Consider the following 23,078-nt stretch of genomic DNA (forward strand, 5'->3'; position numbering starts at 1 on the left):
ATTCCTAATTCACAGACATGCATTAGTAGGTCTTAGATTCATCCTTCAAGAAGCATATTAAAAATTTCTTTATTCAGAAAGACCATACTGAAAATTGTCCATTTGCAAATAACAGAAGCGATGCAGTAGGTATACAATTTCATTCCATTTTAAATAGCTTTATAGATATTTTCTCACACTACTGAGGAGTACAATTTGTACTCTTCAGATTTGCTTGGCTTTTATCTGGTTGCCTTAAAAAAATCTGCTAAGCATTACTGAAGTGTAGTAAACAACTTTCAAATTTTAGGATATTCATTAAAGCAGAAAATTGATAGCTGTGGTACACAAAAGCCTGAAAACACATTACGAATGAACTTAGAAACTGCAAACACATAACAGAAGTATAGAATATAAAGTTACATAAGAGGAGATTCAGATGAAAACTTTGGAAAAATAAATATATGTAGAACTATGTTTACAACTTTCCCATGAAAGGGAAGAAGAGATTCTACATACATACAGATACACACATAATCACACACACGCACAGTTGTTTTCCCATATAGATATGCATAGCACAGAACAACAGTGTTACCATTTATTTTCCAATATTTGAAACGCTGATGTAAATATTAATAATTTACTATTATGTAGCCAGTTTTTTACACAGTATGTTGGTGCATGACTTAGTGTGAAATGATGCCTAAAGCTTACATTTAAAATCTGAATAACACGAACAATTAATACCAAGATGCAGATTGCCTTTTCTCATAATAATCATAATAATAACCATAATAATATTGAAAAAAATATTCCAAGCCCTGTGTGTAATGCTATTTCAATAATTTATAATTTCAAAAAGCACTGCTAGAGATGGTGCTTTAACATGAACCTTGTTGTACCACTGACTGTGGTTAATAAAAACAGCTATGCAAAGGTATGGTGTTTTAATGGTCTTTTTAGTGATATAATATGTGAGAATAAGATAGATATACATTATTTAGATCAATATAATAGAAAGTAGAAATGGAAAATTAACAACCCATTTAAATTGGTTATGAAGAGAACCACTTAAGTTATATTGTTAAAAGTAGATACCAGAGGTTTTAGTCTTGGGCTCAAAAAGGGTACAAGCCTATTCGCTACTAATACCAAACACTAAGATCCTATTAATAGCAGTGTTGCCAAGATTTTACCTTTAGTATTTGTGTATTATTTATGCATTCAGTTGTGCTATCTATAAAATACATATTTGACAAGACAGGCAAGTCACATTTATGGAAAGCTGGTTTGAGATATGCAATAAGGATTATAAGCTTATTATTTTAACACCAAGAATGATTTTAAAAGGGAAAGTAACATCGTAGAGAAAACATTACTGGATACAGTAATAAGCAGTGCATCCTTCAACTTTGTACAATGTCAATGGTTTGGCCCTGAACGTACCATTCAAGTAAAATCTTTTGCTCATGTTCTTTCCTCATGTTATTCCCTAATATCTAAACTATACAGCAGACTTTCTTGGTGAAGGAAAAGAAGAACTACAGCAAGTGATTCATACTTTCCAAAGTGAAGTATCCAAGACAGGTGGTGATATGAAGCACTTTCTGAAGGTTCCCAAGGTGCTGTGTAGAGAGGTACAGAGAAAGCCCGGACTGTTGTCCTGAACTAAATACTAAAACTGTAAACTTTTAAAGTTAGATAAAAATGGCCACATTGGAACTTAAGTTTCAAAACCCATCTTTAGTTTTAACATTCAGTCACTGAAGGATCAAATTAGTGGTTACAACTTTAAAAATGTTATTGTTAATAAATTAAATTTATTTTCTCATTTTTGTGAAAATAAAATCAATTTTCCACAACTTAATCCCAAATGCTTAGGGAATGTAAATTATGTGCACATTTGTACCCTTGTACTTGAAAGAAAGGATTTAGGTCAGAGAAAGCATTTTAAGGGAGCATGTCAGGTACTTTTCACAAGGAGACCAGATACAGTAACTTGGTTGTGAGTGCTGCAGTCTTGACAAAGTGAGAGTGTTGAAATGCAGAGGTGTGAAGAGCTCTAGAGAGGTCCAACTATCAGAAGGTTTTACTAATTTTAAGATTCAAAATCCCCTTTGTAAATGTGTCTTGCATTAGTTACTTGGATAAAAAAAAAATAATAATAATAAAATCAGAAGACCTATAGGAACTGTGATTTAACAATTTCAGTTTTGTTAAGTTACAAACTTTGAAGCTTTCTGGGAGCGAGTCACTTTTTTATAATTTATTTTACGTGTGAAAAGCCTCAGGTAAATTAATATATATATATATAAACATATATATATATAAATATATATATTATATACATATGTTAATATATGTTAATTAATATAAAATAATACCTTATTTAGATATTTTTATTTAGGAGGATTGGAGTCTTATTTAGGAAGATTGAAGCTGGTCATTCAAAGATCTAAGTGGAAGTTTTGTTTCACTTTTGGTAATAATTTTCAAATACTGTAGATGACTATATCTAGTTATTCCATAAAAAAGCCACGTTTCTTTTGGTGTAATACCTGATCGACTTAAATAGTATTGTAGCATTTTAAATAAATATAATGGCACTTAATCTACATACATATATAAATAATAGCTGACTTGACCTTTTTGTTCCTTTTATTTTGTTTTGGTTGTGCCCACTTTATCTGCTTCTCCTTATGCTCAGGCTGCATTCTGCTTATATCCATCACCATCTAAGCTTCTATCTTCTTCTTTGAGAAAGTAGTTGTTTTCCAGTCTAAACATAACCAAACAGACTTGATTTAATTTTCCTCACTTCAGTTATGATGTATGACTATCTTGTATCCTAATTCCATCCCCTCAGTCTTCATATCATATACAACTTTGTGCTAAGAATCTAATAGTAGCATTTTTTCTTAAATGTCAAAATTTAAGGTGAATTCAAATAGGCAGTGAACAAGGATATCCATCACAATAAATTGTGACTGTTTACTTTGTAACTTCTTCTATTATTCATGTTCTTTAGGACAATAACAAGTCACAAAAAATGTGAAAGGATGTTCTGAGAAAATTTGTTTTCTTAGTGCCATATTTGCCACTTTACTGCCAAATTTTTTGCTGTTAATTTACCTTATATTCTCTGACATTTTCATGTCTGTTGCAAAGAAACAAGAAAAACAAAGCTATTAAAAATGTGCAAATATAAAAATTAGAAGAAAACTTTAAAAATTGGTTTACTAAATTATCTATTTTATGAAACAGTCATAGATTACCCAAGTAAATAGAACCAAGAATAACAGAAGCTCTCTTATCTGATTCATATCATAGCTGAAAACCTATCAGTAAAACAAATATTGTAATTGAGTTAATCTTTGTTTTTAAGTGTGATTTTAAAAACAAATTATAAAAAAAGATACTATATAATTGTTTATATGCATGTGTAATATTTCTTTTATGTCTAATGATGTAACTGCCTGATATCTTTCAATAAATCCCTCATATCTTTGCTGAAATAAAAGCATCTAAGCATTATGAAAAAACTTGTAGCTACAATAATTGAACTGGACATTTTGTAAGAATAGACTTTGCAAGAATTCTGATTCCAAGTATTCAAAAGGGTAACAGTTGCATTTGGTGTAGGATTTCATACAGGATTTGCATGCAGCAACTATTTCTAAGAAGAAGGTGAGGATTACGTAGTCCATTGCTACTTGTGGGTAGCATAGAGGACCCTCCTGCGGTTGTTTATACTAGCTTAAAGAAAGAAGTTTTGTAAATATCTATGTAGAGAAGGTTTTCCTATATCCACTGTCCTCCTTCCACATGGTCCTCATGGTCCTACAAAAAACCTGTGTGGATGCTGTTAAAGGATTTGTAGTGAAAACCAGCCTGTCTGACACTTTACCAAAAGCTAATAAATGACTTATGCCCCTGGACATAGTAGACGTCTCTGTGCATCCCTCAGTGGCATAGCCATACACACTGATTAAGCTTCTTTAGAATTCTTTAACTGATTTAGAAAATACAGTTAACTCAGAAATTTTCTATTGAAAATTATTGCCTCTACTATATTTGATATTGAAAATATATCTGCTAATGTTGTACACTCCATAATTATGAAGGGCTCCATGCATTCTGAAAACATCTTCATGATTTCCAGCTTCTGGGCTGAGCCATGAGACAAAATACCCATCAGAAAAAGCAAAAGAAACCTCCTATCTATTACTTTTGTGTTCCTTCACCATCACAATTTTTCAGCTAACTGGACGTTTCCTTTCTCTTTTACTTAAATATTTTCTACCAGAAAGAGCCTTTAAAAAGAGGAACATGCTTAGTATGTCTCTAAGTACATACCTAGTGAATTAGACAGGGATTATGTATCTTTCAAAATACAAAAGAGAGTTTTTGCACTCTGGCTTCTACTTTTTGCTCATGTTAAGCAAGATATAAATATTCAAATATTTATTTTTCTGCAGTGTTCTGTTATCTCTTTTGAATAAGACTTTTTTATTATCCATTTGAATCTCATCTTTTTTATTGCAAATTGGATTCTTTTTAAACACTGGAGGGCTAGAATAGAAAAGACTATTCCATAATGATGAATGCTGGCATGAAGCAGAAGAAATATCTATAGCTACTTTTAAAATAGAATGAATAGCCACAGCTCCATTCATATCACATAGAACCAACAAACAGTCACAACACAGAATATTAGTTTTTTCCTTTAAAGAAAATACAAAATTACAGTTAAGCAAGCACAAAAACAGCCATGTGTTATCCTCTGAACGGGTTCCTTACATTGTTTCTTCATACCTAAGTGTGTCATTAGTGACTAGTCTTTGCTGATCATTAGCAATGATTGATGCTAACTATTTTAAACCCCATTTACAATCATATTTCTCATTTTTCTCTCTGATGATTTAATTGACCCATCCTTTCTAATAGATTTCCAAAACCTTGTTTACAGCTTTTTATTAAATATCGCCTCATTCTAGATTGTGTTTGTTTCCGGAAGATTATATGAAGCATTGGTATGAAAATACTTTAATCAATGAAAAAAATATTTTATGGAGAAGTAAAAATATCCAAACTCATGAAACTGATTTTAATTGCTTGAAAACATGTTCTGCTTATTCTAAATAACGTTTGAGATCTGTTCTGTTACTGCAAGAATATTATTTAATAGAATTATGGAACATAATTAAATACAATTAACTTTTAAAATCCAACCCCTCTAAAATACACTGGTGTATTTGCAGCTGCATGCCAGGATTCACTGGAAAGAACTGTGAGGAAGTAATTGACTACTGCAGACTGCTCAGCATCAACTGTCTGAATGAAGGATTGTGTCTTAATATAATTGGAGGATTCACTGTAAGTAATTTAATACACGTTAAACTAAATCAGTGTTCCAAAGTATAAAAGCTTCAGAAAACCAGAACTTGAAATGCATTCATTACTCTAAGAGACAAGAGGGACATACATTTATACGGTTGCTGTTTATTTAAATCAATAACACAAAGAGTACTCGCTTGGGTGATATGGATTTTTTTATTACTTTTCTACTGAGACAATGTTTTGCTTTTTATCAAGTAAGAGGACTGAAGAGTATTTTTATAGTTAAAAGAATACATAACTAATTGTGTTCCAGTGCTATTATCCACACAGATAATATTCACAGCTATGTTACAATCTTTAAAAATGCATTGCCTTAATTGAGTACATCTGTTGCCATTGTTTAAATTTAATAAAAACACAGTAGTTTGATGATGAAACTGAAGTGTGGTGAGGTTGGTTCTAACTGACAATTTGGGGAAAAAAAAAAGTAAAAAAATACACCATAAGTCAGGCTGGTTTGAATTGAAATAGCTCCTGAAAATTCTGAGCAATATCCATTATATACCAAGATTTTTCTGGCCATAACTTGTCAATAGAGAGGAAATAATAATTTCCCCCAAAGCAACTTAAAGATTACTCTAAACTAGCACTCATTCTACAAATAATGGAAAGTGATCACACAATCAAAGACTTCCCTGCAGTCTGTCTGAGACCAAACAGTCTGGTATCTCTTCTCCCTTGGAATTTTGAAAAGAGGAATGTAGAACCTGGAAAAGGTGAGTAGAATCAGAATCTTCTAAGTTCGGTATAGCCTTCTGGTTTTCAGACTGCTCCTGGGAGAATTAGAAGCAGTTCAAATTCTAGACTGAACTCAAAATTCTCAGGATTCATAATCTTTTCAAAAGCTGTTTGAGTATGTTTTATTAGAAACAATATTTGTCTTAACACTGTTCTGGTTTCCACTGATCCGTTTAGGTGTTCAGGCAAAATATATTAGGATTACTATTACTTCTTGTGACAGGGAGCTGGAAGAGTAGTCTACTCTGTAAAGGAAGGATTGCTGGGACCAAGTGTTACAGCAAGGCAGGCAGGAACAGTGAATGTCCTCACCAGCAAGGGGCATTGTCCCTCAGTAGCCACAAGAACACTGCAGATCAATGTTCAGCCAATAGCCCACTGATGCCAAGACAAGTCCGTAGTGATGAAGCAGATTTGCAGTCAAGCTGAGCAGTCAAAAGGTCAGAATCAGCAAGATACAAAGTTGGATACAGACCTACTGACAAAATAACTCGGGAAAAGTTCTAGTGTAAAGACCTGGGTTTTAACACAGCTCATGAATGGAAGGCGTGTAACTGGACATCTCAGAGTGGGGATTTGTTTTCACAGCAGGCTGATCCAAGGTGACACTTCTGTGTCATGTCTGAGCCGACCTTGAACACAGGCAGTTAAACCTGTGAAAGAGGGGAAAAAGGTCACAGAGGAAAAGTGCAGAGAAAGATAATTTTAAACTGGTTAGGCCGATTAGAGCCTGTTGATGCATTCAAGTTCCTGACAGTTTCTCTCCCAACTTAATTTGAATCTGAATGCTCCTTGCATGTAATTATTCTTTCAATACAAATCTTACTGACTTTCTTATAGTCACAAAAGCTGAACAAGCATAGATATTTTCTCCCCAGTGCTTTCCAGCTGACACTTTGTGTTTGGTCAGGTTTCTTGAGTCTTACCTGATCTCAAATTTGCTTTATACAGGTGACCAAAGATTGTTTCTCCTATCTATATATAGGAACAAAGAGAAAAAAAACTTCCAGTCCTTTGTTCACAGTAGTTGGCTCGTATTTTTGCACCTAAGTCTTTGTGCAAGTTCTAAGTCAGATTCTGCTGTGGACTTTTTAAGCATCACTAAGAATCAGATTCATACCACTGTTGACTGCATCACAGTCACCTAGTTGCTTCATTTTGTCCTTTTCCTTGGTCCCTGATCTTCATTGCCACAAGCTGCTATTTAGGTTGACCCATAACTCATTCAGCTGCTTGCAATTCTACAGAAAGGTAATCAGATCTGTAACAGATCTATAACAATAATTTTATTTAAGAGCATGAGAAAGTTAATGAAATAAATACACGTGAATCATAAGTTGAGCAATTAATTAATACTGCTTTTTACTGGAAGAAGTAAGTATGTAGTATCTGCTAAATTCTGAATACTGATTTAAAAAAAAAAAAGCATTTTAGGAATAATTTTTGCACTGTCAACAAATATACATTAACTAGAGAAATAGTACTTAATGTATTTTAAGAGTAACCTGAGGCAATTTGCAAGATATTGTATATCAGACATTTTTACTAAGAGTATTAAAACATACACTTATAGAAGAACATAATTCTTGCTTTGATGAGTATGCAATATACCCACAGAAGAATAAAATAGATGGCTAGTAAGTATCTTTATCTGATAATTTGCCCCTCCATATTGTTGCCCTGTTGAACAGGTTTCCCAGAGATATTGTGGATGCCCCATCCCTGGAGGTGTTCAAGACCAGGTTAGATGAGGCCCTGGGTAAACTGATCTAGTGGGTGGTGTCCCTGCCCATGGTAGGGGGGTTAGAACTAGATGACCTTTAAGGTCCTTTCCAAACCAAGCCATTCTATGATTCTATGATTCTATGATTCTATGATTGTTGATAACAGATGCAACAAACAGGAACACTGAGCCCAGCTGTGCTGCACTGAAATAAGGAGAGTCAAGAAAAGAGTATACTGGTGTCTGTATCTCACAGTTAACTTATCTACATGATAGAAATGTTATATTCAGGTCCAAAACATTTATTTCAGCTCTTTTCACATATTTATATCTCATGTCCAATTATGTCAAGCAACAGCAAAAACTAGAGTATACAAATTAAATTAAATTAAAAAAAACACACAAGTAAAACAGGTGTCTGACAGTGAATGTCGTCATATGATAATCATCAAAAATACACCTTCATGACCAGTATAAGATGTGATACTCCCTTAACAGATACTTTGTTAGGTTATAAAATGTAGCCAAATGAGCTGGCACAGCAAAGGCTGGATTATTTTATTTAGACTTCAATGCCTACAGTACTGAGTGGTATGGTATAGTATGTGACAGAATCACAGAATCATAGAATCATTTAGGTTGGAAAAGACTCATAAGATCAGCAAGTCCAACCATCACTTAACACTACCAAGTACACCACTAAACCACGTCTCCAAGAGCCACATCCACATATCTCTTAAATACCTACAGTGATGGTAACTCCACCTCTTTCCTGAGAAATACTTTAAGAGACCTTAGGGACTGTTGAAAGAATTTTTAAGAAATCAGTGTTGAATCTTAAGATGTAGTTTAAACATGGATTTTAGATTTGAAATTCGTCTCTAGTTTAGCTTCAAAGTGTAGTAATTAGAATTGAAATAGTATAGTTATATGTTTTCAGAATTGTAACATTTATCAGCACAAATCCTCTATTACTAATTAGCATTAATTACAAGTAATTGTAACACAAATAAATATTCTGCTTACATTTATTATGTTCATTAATTTACTCTAAATTTCAAAAACTAATTCTGCCTCTGTGAAGAAATCTCTAGGTCTAATGTATGCTAACTTTATGTTAGAGAGTAATACTTAGGAAGCATTTACTGATGATGCTATTGTGTCAGATAAATATAGGTATTGTTACTTCTTAGGAAACTGACCTCATGTTTCATGTTCTCATAGTTCTTACATCTCAATTTTAATACCTCATAATTCAGAATACAGCTGTAGTAGCAACAAATGATATCCTTTGTTGAGGATATCTGTTGTTTTCTATCATCCTGGGAACCAAAGTAATGATGTATACATGGATATAGGATTTATCAATAGAAAAATAGTGTGTAGTTGCATAATTAATTGCGGTTAACATAGCTTAATGAAAACAGATCATATCAGACAAAGTTGACTTAATGAGATAACCTGATGGATAGTGATAGAGAAATATTTTCTGCTGCAATTCCCTCATGAAACAATATAAATCATTTAATGGAGCATGTTCAGCTCTAAGAAAAAAAAAAAAATCTAAATCTAGATGACACTTTAATGGATTTAGGCAAACAAAAAATATTGACACAAGATAGTTGAATATTCTGCTTTTTCTAGCCTCCCTCCCTCCTCAGATGAAGCACAAGATCCCACAGTGTGTTAGTGTGTGTGCTAGATGTGCATGTTATGGCCAACTGCCAAGAGGACTGTAACAGAGCTAGATTTCTTTCATAGATAAATTTTTGGATTTTTTTCAGAATTAGAAAAAAAAAACATAAAAAGTGTTCTAAAAGAGTCTGCATACACAAGAAAAAATAATCTGTCAGTTACACAGCAGTGACTGTTTCCTGATACTCAGTGATGATTAAGACAACTTTGAGCTCATGTTAGATATTGAATTTGACATGAGATCCCACCACACTATTGATGAAGGGAGAAGGACAATCCATATAGTCAAAAACAGAAGCACTTCTGTGTGGACGTAATTCTTTCAGGAGAGGGCATATCATGGGCAGTTCTATCAAAATTGATTTAATGAGGCTGAAAAACTGGAAACCCCTATAACAATGAGTTTTGTAGGTTACAGACTATTCAAAACTATATACTTAAAAGTATGTACAGATTCACAAAGTGTAGGCAGTCCATGGGCTACCAGTTTTCCTTAGAAGAAAAACAAAGGAACAACTATATTTAAAATATTTAATTCTAGGTACCAAAAGATGTTGAAGTCACATTAGCAAGGAAATGGTTACTTTTATGTATAGCGCTGTGCAGCTGCTTCTTCTATGCACCACCGACTACACCATAAGCATTTAAGAAATTGTTAGGTAGTAAAATGCAGTGTAATGCAATGTATCAGCAGTTTTAAGGTAGATCAGCAAGGCCAGGTCACAGCTGTCCTGTCCTAGTGAATAACTGCAGTATACATTAATTTTCAGTAGAATCATAGAATATCCCAAGTTGGAAGGGATCCATAAGGATCATTGAGTCCAACTCCTGGCACCACACAGGTCTACCCAAAAATTCAGACCATGTGACTAAGTGCACAGTCCAAACACTTCTTAAACTCCAACGAGCTTGGTGCCGTGACTACTTCCCTGGGGAGCTAGTTCCAGTGTGTGACAACCCTCTCAGTGAAGAACCTCTTCCTGATGTCTAGCCTAAACCTCCCCTGCCTCAGCTTGACACCATTCCCTCAGGTCCTATCGCTGGTCACTAAAGAGAATAGATCGGTGCCTTCCCCTCCACTCCCGCTTGTGAGGAAGCTGTAGACCGTGATGAGGTCTCCTCTCAGCCTTTTTCAAGTCTGAACAGGCCAAGTGACCTCAGCAGCTCCTCACGTCTTCTGCTCTAGGCCCTTCACCATTGCCATCTTTGTAGCCCTGGTAGGATATAGTAGGATCTATTAATTGAAAATTAATAGTAGGATCTACTATTAATTTTCATGAGGATCTAAAACCCAGGATTCCTACAAAAGATTGAGGGCTGGAGAACTTATTGTGGATGTCTTCTAAAAGACATGAAGCAGACTCCTTCCACTGATATTAAAAAATTGGGACAAAAATTATAGTTGCCAGAGTTGCCATGAATAGTCACCATTTAAATAAAACACATTATTTGGACTCTATAGAAGGTCAAAGATATGATGTTTACTTCATTAGTTTCTAAAATAAGGAAAGATAGGATTGCCATCTTGCTTGAGAAATTTAGATATCATTTGAACACATATTTGAACAGGTGAGCATTTGAACATTAGAGATTTTCCTCTTTCAGAAAATCTTGCTATGTAAAATTCTAACATTTACTATTGATTTGTCAATTATTGAAAACTGTTATTGAATTTCTTCTGTTTTGCAGCTGTAATTTTGGAAATCACTTTTAGAAATCCATATAATCTCTGATATACTTCTGAAGAAAATCTTATGTAGTTTGTTTTTCTATGATGTCGTTTACATAGGAATTTTTAAAATTAATGCTATCCTGATTCAGCAACCCTGAACCCTGAACACTTCCACCTGCTCAGTATTAGAAGACAAGGACCAGTATTTTAAGGAAAAATTAATAAAATTAATACAGGTTTAACATAAACCACACTTTCAAAACGACAAGTGCTGAAAGTGTAAACCAATTGTAGATTCCAGTAGTTTATTCAATAAAACTATTCACTTTAATTTGAAAATACAACAGGCTGCTTCTTAAAAACATTTCCAAAAAATCTGCCCACAGAAACAGATTTCAACAGGTATTTCTATTCTCATTGTCACTTTTATTTTTCTTAAATTTATTTTATAAATGAGAAGTCAGTGTTTTTAATTTGCAGTTGATAGTATTTCGTCAATGCTTTTAATCTGAGGGTCTACAGTCATTTATAACTATAGGTATCTGTTTATTCTTTCTGTGAAGATGGGGAAAAACTGAACTCCCAGAGGACAGCTGATAGGAAAGAAAGAGCTGCTGTTTCTTTCGTGTTAACCATTACCATCTGCAGAAGAAGAGGGCATGTTGTAGTGGTTTGAATAAATTTCTCCCAGTGAACTAGAATGGCTCCAGAATTAGAAAGGCCTGTCACACAAAGAGACTGGACAGTGAAAGCAGGTAAAAAGGGCATACAAACAAGGAATCATCTGGGGATTATGTGACTTTCCTCTAGGAAAGAAGGGATTCAAAGGTGGGATCCCACCTATTTATCTATGGCAAATGGATTAGATCAAGACAAAAAGAATTATCTCTGCTTAAGATCCCCTGTTTTTTTATTTCCTGACCCATTAATAGAAAAGTTAAATAAATAAATAGATAAATAAATAAACAAATATCAAAACCAAAGATACTAAATAAAATAATAAAAATAAAAAGATTAAGCTAATTTAGCCTAACTTATGAGGATAACAGAACTGTCCATTATCAAATTTTGGAATCCTGGAAAGACGAGCAGAAGAATATGACAGTGGAAGGTTGAGGATTTGAAGACTGTCCAGTTCCAGACATACCAGCCTTATTCTGTAGGGAGGGACAAAAGATGGTGTTCTTATATTTCAACCATTGAATTGCATAGTGTTTACAGAATCCATAGGCTAATTATGACTACCTACAGAAGTGTATTTGAGGGAGAAAGTGCAGCCCTACGGCATTTGCAAGCAGGGAATTTGGAATAGCTACATATTTTTTCCAGTTTCTGCTCAACCACACATGTGTTATGGAGGGACTAAATTCAGATTAAAATTGCATTCCACTTCTTGTAGGGTGTAAAAAAAGCTCATTCACAGCTTTTTTCTTTCCTCACTGCTCCTTACCATATTACAAGCAACAATCTATCAACTTATATGGTTTGCATAGTGTACCCAAGACTATTTTGTCAATATGCCTTTCAACCATCATCCTAACAAGTCACTGATTCGTGGACAGTTATGTGCTTACTGCAAACAAAAGAACTGAGTTATAAAGGCACAAATGCTGAAGCTAAAATATGAAGTGAAAGCAGTGTCATTGTAAGGGCCATTTCCATTTGCATGCTCTACACTTGAGACAAGGACTAAGCAAATCACACAGACTGCCTCAATAGCTGGGCTGCATTGGCAAGCAAATAAATACTAGAGCAATGTTAAAGAAAGAGACAATAATCTCTGCTATCTCTATAGGGTTTTAAATTAGGGTCATTCAAAGCAAATATTTACATTTTCTTTGAGAATCTGTACTAAAACTGAAATGTGAAATGTAATGTTGGAATCATTGTCAATGAATGTCCCGGTGCCTTTCAAAAGATCAGCAGGAACTGGTGCTGATTCCTGGCTGTGTTTATACAGGGCTATGGAAGTAGATTGTGCTGTAAAGGCAGAGCAAACCTAGATCAAAAACAAATCATGTTTTTAACTTCTATAAATGTCTTGAAGAATATGTGTTCTACAAACATCCAGCATATGCCTGGGAAATATTGATTAATAAAAAGATATATATATCAACCAAAACTAAACCAGAAACCACCTAAATATGTACCATTATGCATACCTTTCAGGGAATCACTTTCCAGTCACTCAGGTTTTGCTTTTTTATATGGATATGTATTTAATAATGTAGATAGAATAGTATGTTCCACTGTAACAGGACATAAAATTTAATACAATGGAAAAGGTTGGTATCTAAAAACTTGCCCTGCAAATGGCTCTGTGGCTGTTCATGATACATACTTTTGATCCTTTTCCTCATAAATATTACCAAAGCCATAGCTGTTGTACATGGAGTTTTATGGTGAACCTAAGATATTTCAATAACAAAATGTGAACTGAGAGAATATATGGTTGATAAAGTACACTTCTGAGTACAAATGAATAATCGGTAACACCAGAGGTCACATGATTGTGGTTTAAATTTAAAAAGCAAATGTGTGCGGCCCAAGGATCATTGTGTTCCCTAGTAAAGCAGAAGAGGTTTACATGGTAACACAAAGAACTACCTTCACCAAAGGCAATGATACAAGTTCTTTTTTTTGCAGAATGGGGGAAGGAGGAAAGAAGAGGGAATCTCTCTTTCCCTTATTTTCACCCCCCATCCCCCCATTCCCCTACTTCTGAACGCCATTATATGAACGCCACCTTCACCATAACATAAGCAGAAATTACAATCAGGTATACAAAGCTCTAGGTCTTATTCATAACCAGATGAGTTTTGCCCTTGTGGGTGCAGAATCTGAGCCTTCAGCCACCTGCTAGGCTGGGAGTCCAACTGCTTCTTTCCAGAAGAGTGGCTAGAACAAGCCCACAAGCATGTGGTAAACCCTAAAACAGCCTGACCAACAAACTCCGCAAACTCTGCTGTCACTGCTCCCCTTTTCCACATTGTGAGCTGTTCCCTGAGGAGGCTCTCTCAGTCTTAATGCTTTTTGACAACAGTTTATCCCCAGAAGTCTGGCTGAATTTATAACCCAGAAGCAAAGCATTTCTATGCAGAATGAGCAATAATCTTCCAACTTGAGCTACATCAGTCACACTGCTTAGATCTCATTGCCCTAAGAAGGCCACAGACATACTCTTAGAGAACCCATTTGTATTTATTGCATGAGAGGAGAAATAAGTTCTAGATAACAAGCTCAGAATGAAAAGGAAGTAAAAGAAGTATAGCTGAGAGAAAGCATTCCCGTTTAACAAATGTAGAAATGTAGTTCTAAACAAAACAAAACAAACAAAAAACAAACAAACAAACAAACAAAAAGGGCAGAGGGGTAGAGGGGAGGGAGACTAGGGCTCTTTTGAAGCCCTCCATACTGTATCAATCAAAATTTGTCTTCTGAGTATTAAAAAAAAAACATTTAATATGTTTGGCATACTATATATTAAAGTAGTTGGTTGGAGTGATAAAATTGTTATGAATATTTATAACAGCTCTACTAGCAACGCTAGAAGCAATGAAAATTGGCACTGCAAAATCTACTGCTCTCAGATGCAACTTTTATATTTATGTACAACATATAAAATAGATTATTGTCATTTTCCGTTTAAAAAAATCTAGAGACTTTCCTACTGTTTTCTCCCCATGGACTATCTGAGCAATATAGTTCCAACTATGTGAAGCCACTTTGCCACTGTCATTAATTCTACTGATGTCTCTCTTGTATTTGTCCTTCCAGCTGACTGTTCAAACAGCAGCAGTTCAAAGTCAGATACTTCCATTGGGGGCTAGTTTTGCACAAGTTAATTAGTCCATTTCCTTCCACGCAGGAGCAGTAATTCTACAGAAGAGTTCACATAAATTTTAAAGCATCCTATACAGTTTCGTGCTTCTTCAGTATTTAATTAGAACTTTATCAAAACAACCTTTTCTTACTTTTCTTATTTTATTGAAATAAACAGCATCAAAGCACCCTAGCTGCATTTCACACATTCTATTAAGTATTGCTGAGCATTAGAGAAGTTAATGAACAGTGGAATTCTTCATGTAATGAACTAAATATTCTGTTTTCCAAGTGTTAATTTAAAATAAAAATATTAAGTTAAAGCTCTGATAATTCAGTACCTTTACATGAGTAAATGGTAAAGGTAGAATGTATCTTAATCGATCTACTATAATGGCATATAGATAAATGTAAAACTGTAATAAATTGGAGATAACCAATAAGAATATCTTGTTTAATTTTTAAACAAATCTTCTATGAGAACATGGCAGTCATTTTAACTCAATGTCAGCAAAGCAAACAAAGCATAAGGCAGCACAAAAAAATTAGAAATAAAATAGTTAAAACTAGGAAATATTACAGTGAAATAGTTGGTATATGATAGTTATGAAATATTGTTTATTGATAAAATGCAATGCCATTTCTAAGAATTATATGAAAAGGAAAAAATAATAATATGTTTTTGACACAATGAAAGAGACAAATAATATAAGCTAGGTTTTAGGTGATAGGAATGGAAAGACGAAAAGATTTTCTAGAAGAAAGGAAAATTAATCTTAAGGAAATAGTGTTAAAACAAGAATAGTAACAGTATTACTTATTGATTTTGTACTATGAAATAGTCCTTATATTAAAGGCCATACAACCTACAGCACAGATGTTTCTAATTTATATGGGAGGATATTAAACATATAGGGGGAGATGAAAACCTTTACCAGGGTGGAACATCATGTGCATTAAAAAAGGACCATAGGTAACCGTACGTGTCTGCAATGCACTTCTGTATCGCAGAATCCCGGAAAGGATACTGCTAATGAGCAACTTTTTTTTTTTTTCCCCTTAAGGAATTATGATTTTAATTTCATTGAGTGAAGCAAGAATTGTTCTGTGTAAAAGTTTAATAGGTTGGATAATAAATAGTCACAATGTTAATAGCCAGTGCTCTTTCAAAAAATATTTATTATGAAATCTTTCAGTGATTTAAGGTTCTATATATTCAAACATATAAAACTATATAAAATAATGTGTTATTGCCTAATCTAGCAGTTAGACAGTTTAAGTATTAAAGAGAACTGGAAAGATTAATTTCAACATGTATGAAGAAGTTCTCCAGATAGTGGCAATTTTTATTGTCATTAGATAAGATTTTAGTCTGTTTGCATTAATGTGTTATCAACAGTCACAAACTGATACAAGAGACACTCCAACTAGATATAAGTTAAATGTTTTCACTGTACAGACAACCAAGAACTAGAGCAGGTTGGCCAGAGATGTTATGCAGACTCCAGAATTGGAAGTTTTCAAGACTCAACTGAATAAAGTCCTGAGCAACCTGATTTGATCTCATACATAATTTTTTATTGAAATAAAGCTATTAATGAAGAATTTTATATTCTCATTGAATAAGATTATGTTCTTTAAAAAAATAGTACTGGGATTCCTAAATATTATTTTTCCACTTCCCTTGCTTGTTCATGTATTTAGTTCTTATATCCTCAATGCTTGAGTCAAAACTTCAATTGTTCTTGCCTAAAACTGTCAGGCAACAGTGTGACTTAAAGGCATTTAATTAAGAGCTGTACCAGGACTCGAATGTACAGTTTATACAAAACACACGAATTAGTTAACTATTCCCCAAAGTTGCCTAGTTATAGTAAGGAACACAGGATACTATATATAGTAATGTAAACTGAAAACATACTGAGCGTGTTTCAGTGTCAACTAGCTTAAGCTCATTGTTAAGCCTCTAAAAATTTGAGGATTTTTTTCTGTAGCTATACTTTCATTGCTAGTAGGCAATCATAAATGTGCACTGCAATATATAAGCAATAAATATACAAATATATATATAAATATATAATATACATAAATGTATAAAATATATAAATGTATAATATAAAAATATACAATATATAAAATATATTATATATATATGCAATAATGTATAAGATTATTAAATATCAGGGCCTTCTAGACTTACCAACATGAATAAGGGGTACAATCATATTAAACACTTGTCACAATGATAGACTGTAACTAGAATTGCCTTGTTCATCTTGATACTTTGGCTGAATATATCTTAAATCACTAGATAGCTGTGCAAAAATGGGTTTCTTCCCATGGGATGCCGTCCTTCCCAAACTGATCCTGTGGGGGCTTCCCACAGGCAGCAGCTCTTCAAGAACTGCTCCCACACAGCTCCGTACCACGGGGTCCATCCCCCAGGAGCAAACTGCCCCAGCACGGGTCCCCCACATGTGGGCGGCAGCTCCCCCCAGACCCCCTGCTCCTGCGTGGGCTCCTCTCCACGGGCTGCAGCTCCGGCCCGGGACCTGCTCCTGCGGGGGCTCTCCATGGGCCGCAGCCTCCTCCAGGCCACATCCACCTGCTCCACCGGGGGCTCCTCCACGGGCTGCAGCGTGGAGATCTGCTCCGTGTGGGACCCACGGGCTGCAGGGGGACAGCCTGCTCCACCAGGGGCCTCTCCACAGGCCGCAGGGGAACTGCTGCTGCGTGCCTGGAGCACCTCCTGCCCTCCTGCTGCACTGACCTTGGGGTTTGCAGGGCTGTTTCTCTCTCAGCTTCTTATTCCTCTCTCCCAGCTGCTATTGCGTAGCAGATTTTCCCCTTTCTTAAATATGTTCTCCCAGAGGCATAACCAGCATCGCTGGCTTGGCTCTTGCCAACCAGGGGGCCCTTTTGGAGCCAGCTGGAGCCTGCTCTGATTTGACATGGGGCAGCAGAGTGTATCAAGCGTGACATTGCTATTCAGTCGACGGAACTGATTATCCCACTCTACTCTGTGCTGGTGTGGCCTCACCTTGAATACTGTGTGCAGCCTGGAAAAGAGGAGGCTGAGGGGAGATCTCATTGCGGTTTACAGCTTCCTCACAAGCAGGAGTGGAGGGGCAGGCACTGATCTATTCTCTTTAGTGACCAGCGATAGGACCTGAGGGAATGGTGTCAAGCTGAGGCAGGGGAGGTGTAGGCTAGACATCAGGAAGAGGTTCTTCACTGAGAGTGTTGTCACACACTGGAACAGGCTCCCCAGGGACGTAGTCAGGGCACCAAGCCTGTCAGAGTTTAAGAAGCGTTTGCACTATGCTTTTAGTCATATGATCTGAATATTTGGGTGGACCTGTGTGGTGCCAGGAGTTGGACTCGATGATCCTTGTGGGTCCCTTCCAACTCGGGATATTCCTTGATGCTATGAAATATGTTCTACCAGGGGCATAAGCAGCATCACTCTCTGGCTTGGCTCTGGCCAACAGTGGGTCCCTTTTGGAGCCATCTGGAGCTGGCTCTGATCTGACATGGGGCAGCTGCTGGGCTCTGCTCACAGAGGCCACCCCTGCAGCCCCCTTGCTACCAAACCCTTGCCACATAAATCCAATATAGCCTTCACAAAACCTTTATACAAAGAAGATTTTTTTTTTTTAATGAAGCATTGAATTACAATGCAACAACTATCCCCAAAACAGAAATAAGAGAATCAAAGCAGACCTAATGTTTCTTTTCTGTTGGTTGTATAAACCAACCAAAACAACACCTGGAATATTTTTCACATTGAAAAATAATTGCTCTGATTTTCTAAATAAGTATCCTGATAAATGGAATATCTTCATCAAATGGGAATTATACTGGAAGCACAGAGGAATGAAGGATCATATTAATAATTACACTGATTGTAAACCAGTTAGCTGAGCTGACACAATATTTATTCCAGCTGTGATTATTCACAGTTAGGACCAGGTATAAAAACAAACAAACTAATAAACAAACAAAAAACAACTATGTACCATGATTTCTTGAGAAATATGGAGAAAGTAGTGGTTGGATCTTTCACAATTTATATTTCTTTTACACTCTTGTTACTCAACTGATCTAAAAGATTAGGTGTTTGGGGCAAAAGAAAGACAGGGCCCAGGGCTTAAGAGTCCTGTGAATAATCAAGAAGGAAATGTGGACTGAATTTTACTGCTGTATTGACAAGTGAAAATTAATCTTTACTGTTATTAAGAGCATATTTTCACTATAGGTAGAAAAGCAGTTATATGTTTCATCAGCTGAATCACAATGGTTAATAGCAGCAGAAGGGTGAGTTTCCCCCAAAACTGTCCATAGATTATGATTTTATAACAAAACAAGACTGTATAAGACCATTGCACCTTCACACATATACATCGTGTAAGCAAAAGCAGTTTGTTTGGCCCCATGCATTGCATAGCAAAGTGTGCATTTAATAATACGGAACCAACAACTGTTGAAATAAGTTCTTTTCCTACATCTCAGGAATAAGTTCAAGGAATGGGCAAACCAGCTGAGTTTGAATTATTTTTTAACAAAATCAGTTAAAAGCAACCCTGTGCTCAAGTTTAAATTACTTTTCAAGGGTTCAGAAATTCCCTAAACATCATCTTTTCTGTCTTCATTATCTAATAAGGAGCTGGCCTTTTGAGATAAGGAGGATGGCTGTAGAAAGATTCCATAAAAGTTCGGCCAGCCAGCTCAGCACTGTGTATCTCTGAGGTACATAACTTGTAACAAAAAAGTTTAACCTGTTTGTTAATGTGAATAAGATCAGACACACATTCTCCACATGCTGTATAAATTTTGTGGCACCCTCAGCAGCTGTTTCCAAAATTCCTCCGTGAATTTCTAGCACATGGTACAACTTCTTGATGGTTATTTTTCATCCCTCAAACCTTTCTTCCTCTACTACCAAACACTCAACAAAATTGAACATTCTTTACTACCCTTTCTCAGGTGTAATTAAATATTAATAAAATGCCATTATTTTATAAAATCTGCTTATACGAGAGGTGGCACCTGTTTGAGCTATGCAAAAGTCAAGATCCTCTCCCCCCTTCCCCCCCATATCTCTATAAATGAGATATTCATAGAGAGAATTTTACTTCATTGGAAGCCAGAGGAATATTAGTCTCTTTCATGTAGTTTCTGCTTCCCCACAAATGTCCACCTGAAAAATGAAAAAATATCATCTTTAATTATTATTTTTTTTTGTCCAGACCCTTAATAACTTTACCTGAAATCAGAGATTCACATGAATGAGTATCTCATATTAAAGATGAAGTATCTCATCTCTTAATGTCCCTGGAGTGGTAAAGACCCTGGCTAGAGGTCAGGGGGAAGAACCTCTCTTATAACATCTGTTGGTGTGAAACGTTAAACTCTGGTGTAACGTCTTCGCTTACGTTGTTTTACAATTGCTATATGTCTGTATGTGGATATTTGTTTTGTATCAAAAATGGAGGCTCATTATAACAAAAATTCTAGATCTTCCAAGGGTGAAAGAGGAAAGGAACAATACTATTTTCCTAGAGTACTCTTCTGAAGGATCTCTGGGTCTCCTAAAAGTAGTTTGAAGAAAGAATCTGGAAAAATAAGAGAAAGCCCCACTGATAAACTGACCTCTGCAGAAACTCCACTATCAAAACATGAAATAAAATGCCTTCTGGGTGACATGTGCCAGAGCAACTGAAGAGGTGCAGGAGGTGCCAGGTTGTGCACCTGGCAGCCAGGAGGGCCAACTGTATCCTGGGGTGCATCAAGCACGGCATTGCTAATCGGTCGAGGGAAGAGATTGTCCCGCTCTACTCTGCGCTGGTTCAGCTTCACCTCTAGTACTGTGTGCAGTTCTGGGCACCACAGTACAAAAAGGACATTAAACTGTTGGAGAGTGTCCAGAGAAGGGCTACGAAGATGGTGAAGGGCCTGGAGGGGAAGGCATATGAGGAGCGGCTGAGGTCATTTGGCCTGTTCAGCCTGGAGAAGAGGAGGCTGAGGGGAGACCTCATCGCAGTCTACAGCTTCCTCACAAGCGGGAGTGGAGGGGAAGGCGCCGATCTATTCTCTTTAGTGACCAGCGATAGGACCTGAGGGAATGGTGTCAAGCTGAGGCAGGGGAGGTTTAGGCTAGACATCAGGAAGAGGTTCTTCACTGAGAGGGTTGTCACACACTGGAACTAGCTCCCCAGGGAAGTAGTCACGGCACCAAGCTCGTTGGAGTTTAAGAAGTGTTTGGACTGTGCACTTAGTCACATGGTCTGAATTTTTGGGTAGACCTGTGTGGTGCCAGGAGTTGGACTCAATGATCCTTATGGGTCCCTTCCAACTCAAGATATTCTATGATTCTATGATTTTGATGATCACAGTGGACAGAATACTACAGCTGTACCAGCAGAAGGCTTAGCCACCTTTGTGGATCCCTTATCTATTCAGATTTGGGACCAAACAAGTAAGTCACTTCAATAGCCATCGAGAACCAACACTGCAATAATGACTCATATACCGTAAGCAGGATGTGGGGGAATGAATACTTCCACTCACGTATGCTGCCAACTCTAATATCCTCCTACTTAGATACTTGTTGTTTTATCCTCTTTTGCCTCACTCTGAGAAAAAAAAAAGAAAAAAGAAAGAAAAAAAAAAAAAAGGACGCTCTCCTCCTAATCACCTGCTAATATTACTTAACATTGGTGCTTTTTTTGTGTCTTGCCAGTGTATTGGGTTTACGTGGGAAACTTTTGGGTCTGCAGGGGTGGCCTCTGTGAGCAGCACCCAGCAGCTGCCCCATGTCAGATCAGAGCCAGCTCCAGCCGGCTCCAAAAGGGACCCACTGCCAGCCAGAGCTGAGCCAATAAGCGATGCTGTTTGCGCCTCTGGAAGAGCAGATTTAAGAAAGAAAGAAAAAAAAAAAAACTGCTGCGCAACTGCGTCTGGGAGAGCGAGGACTGAGATCAGCCCTGCAGACCCCAAGATCAGTGCAGCAGGAGGGCAGGAGGTGCTTCAGGCATGGAGCAGCAGTTCCCCTGCGGCCTGTGGAGAGGCCCCTGGTGGAGCAGGCTGTCCCTGCAGCCCATGGGTCCCACGGCGGCGATCTCCATGCTGCAGCCCCTGGAGCTGTTTGCTGCTGATGGATGGACCCTGTGGTAGTGACATACAAGACCCAAATAAATGTATACAAAGTTTCCACATTACATTTCCATTTTTTATTTTTATTGTTGTTGTTGGTAGTTTTTTTGTTGTTTGTTTTGTTTTATTTTGTTTTAAATACACATATATGTTTTTAATATCTAGTGTCTCTGTGCACCTGGATGGACAGGAAAATTTTGCCAATTTGCTGAAAATGCATGTTTGATTTACCCAAATATTTGTTCTGATGGAGCAACTTGCATTGATATGAGCCAACTGGGAGAGCAACCTGTTTTTCAGTGTTTGTGTCCTCATGGTTCCACAGGTAAGGCATATACATGTCATGTAGAATTCTATACTTTCATTAACTTTCAAATATTGAAGCATAGGTATGCTGAATTTTCAAAAATAAGGAATAGAGAAGTGTTTGGTGCAGTAATCACATCTCTGTATTTTCTGTCCTCTGATGCTTACGAAATCTAAATTAAACTTATAGGTTACATTTGAACCTTCCATAGGAGGGTAAGAACAGACCTTGAGCAGGTTTCAGCTCCAGTTGAAGACACTAAGTGTATGTGTATACATGTGAATTATAGATCTAACTAGTGGAAAGACTGGGAGTTTGTTAGCTTTGTATCAGCCTATATTTGTTCAGATAACTTTAGTTAGCTAAGAGCTGCATCCCGCATTATATTTCGATTCCTTGGTGGACACTCGATGACTTATACAAATCAGTTTGGGGTGGGATTAACTGATTCACTTTACTCGACTTCAGAAGTCTAATGTAATGTGAGACCTTGTTAACAAATTTTCCAGGCTCCACGTATACTCAGTGGGTAAGAATTTTCAGAGGGGAATAAAGACCACCTATATTAGATATCTGTTAGTAGT

General features: G+C 36.4%; 1 protein-coding gene across 1 annotated transcript in view; it reads left to right on the forward strand.

The window, feature by feature from the left end:
• Positions 1–23,078, forward strand: part of EYS (eyes shut homolog) — a 959,435-nt gene that overhangs the window by 167,404 nt on the left and 768,953 nt on the right. The window contains exons 7-8 of the mRNA XM_080584128.1: positions 5,244–5,358; positions 22,353–22,512. Of these exons, the coding sequence (XP_080440254.1) occupies positions 5,244–5,358; positions 22,353–22,512 (275 nt within the window). The remainder of the gene's footprint in view (positions 1–5,243; positions 5,359–22,352; positions 22,513–23,078) is intronic.

Source organism: Anser brachyrhynchus (assembly GCF_964034855.1).
Source record: "Anser brachyrhynchus genome assembly, chromosome: 3".
Classification (NCBI taxonomy): Eukaryota; Metazoa; Chordata; class Aves; order Anseriformes; family Anatidae; genus Anser; species Anser brachyrhynchus.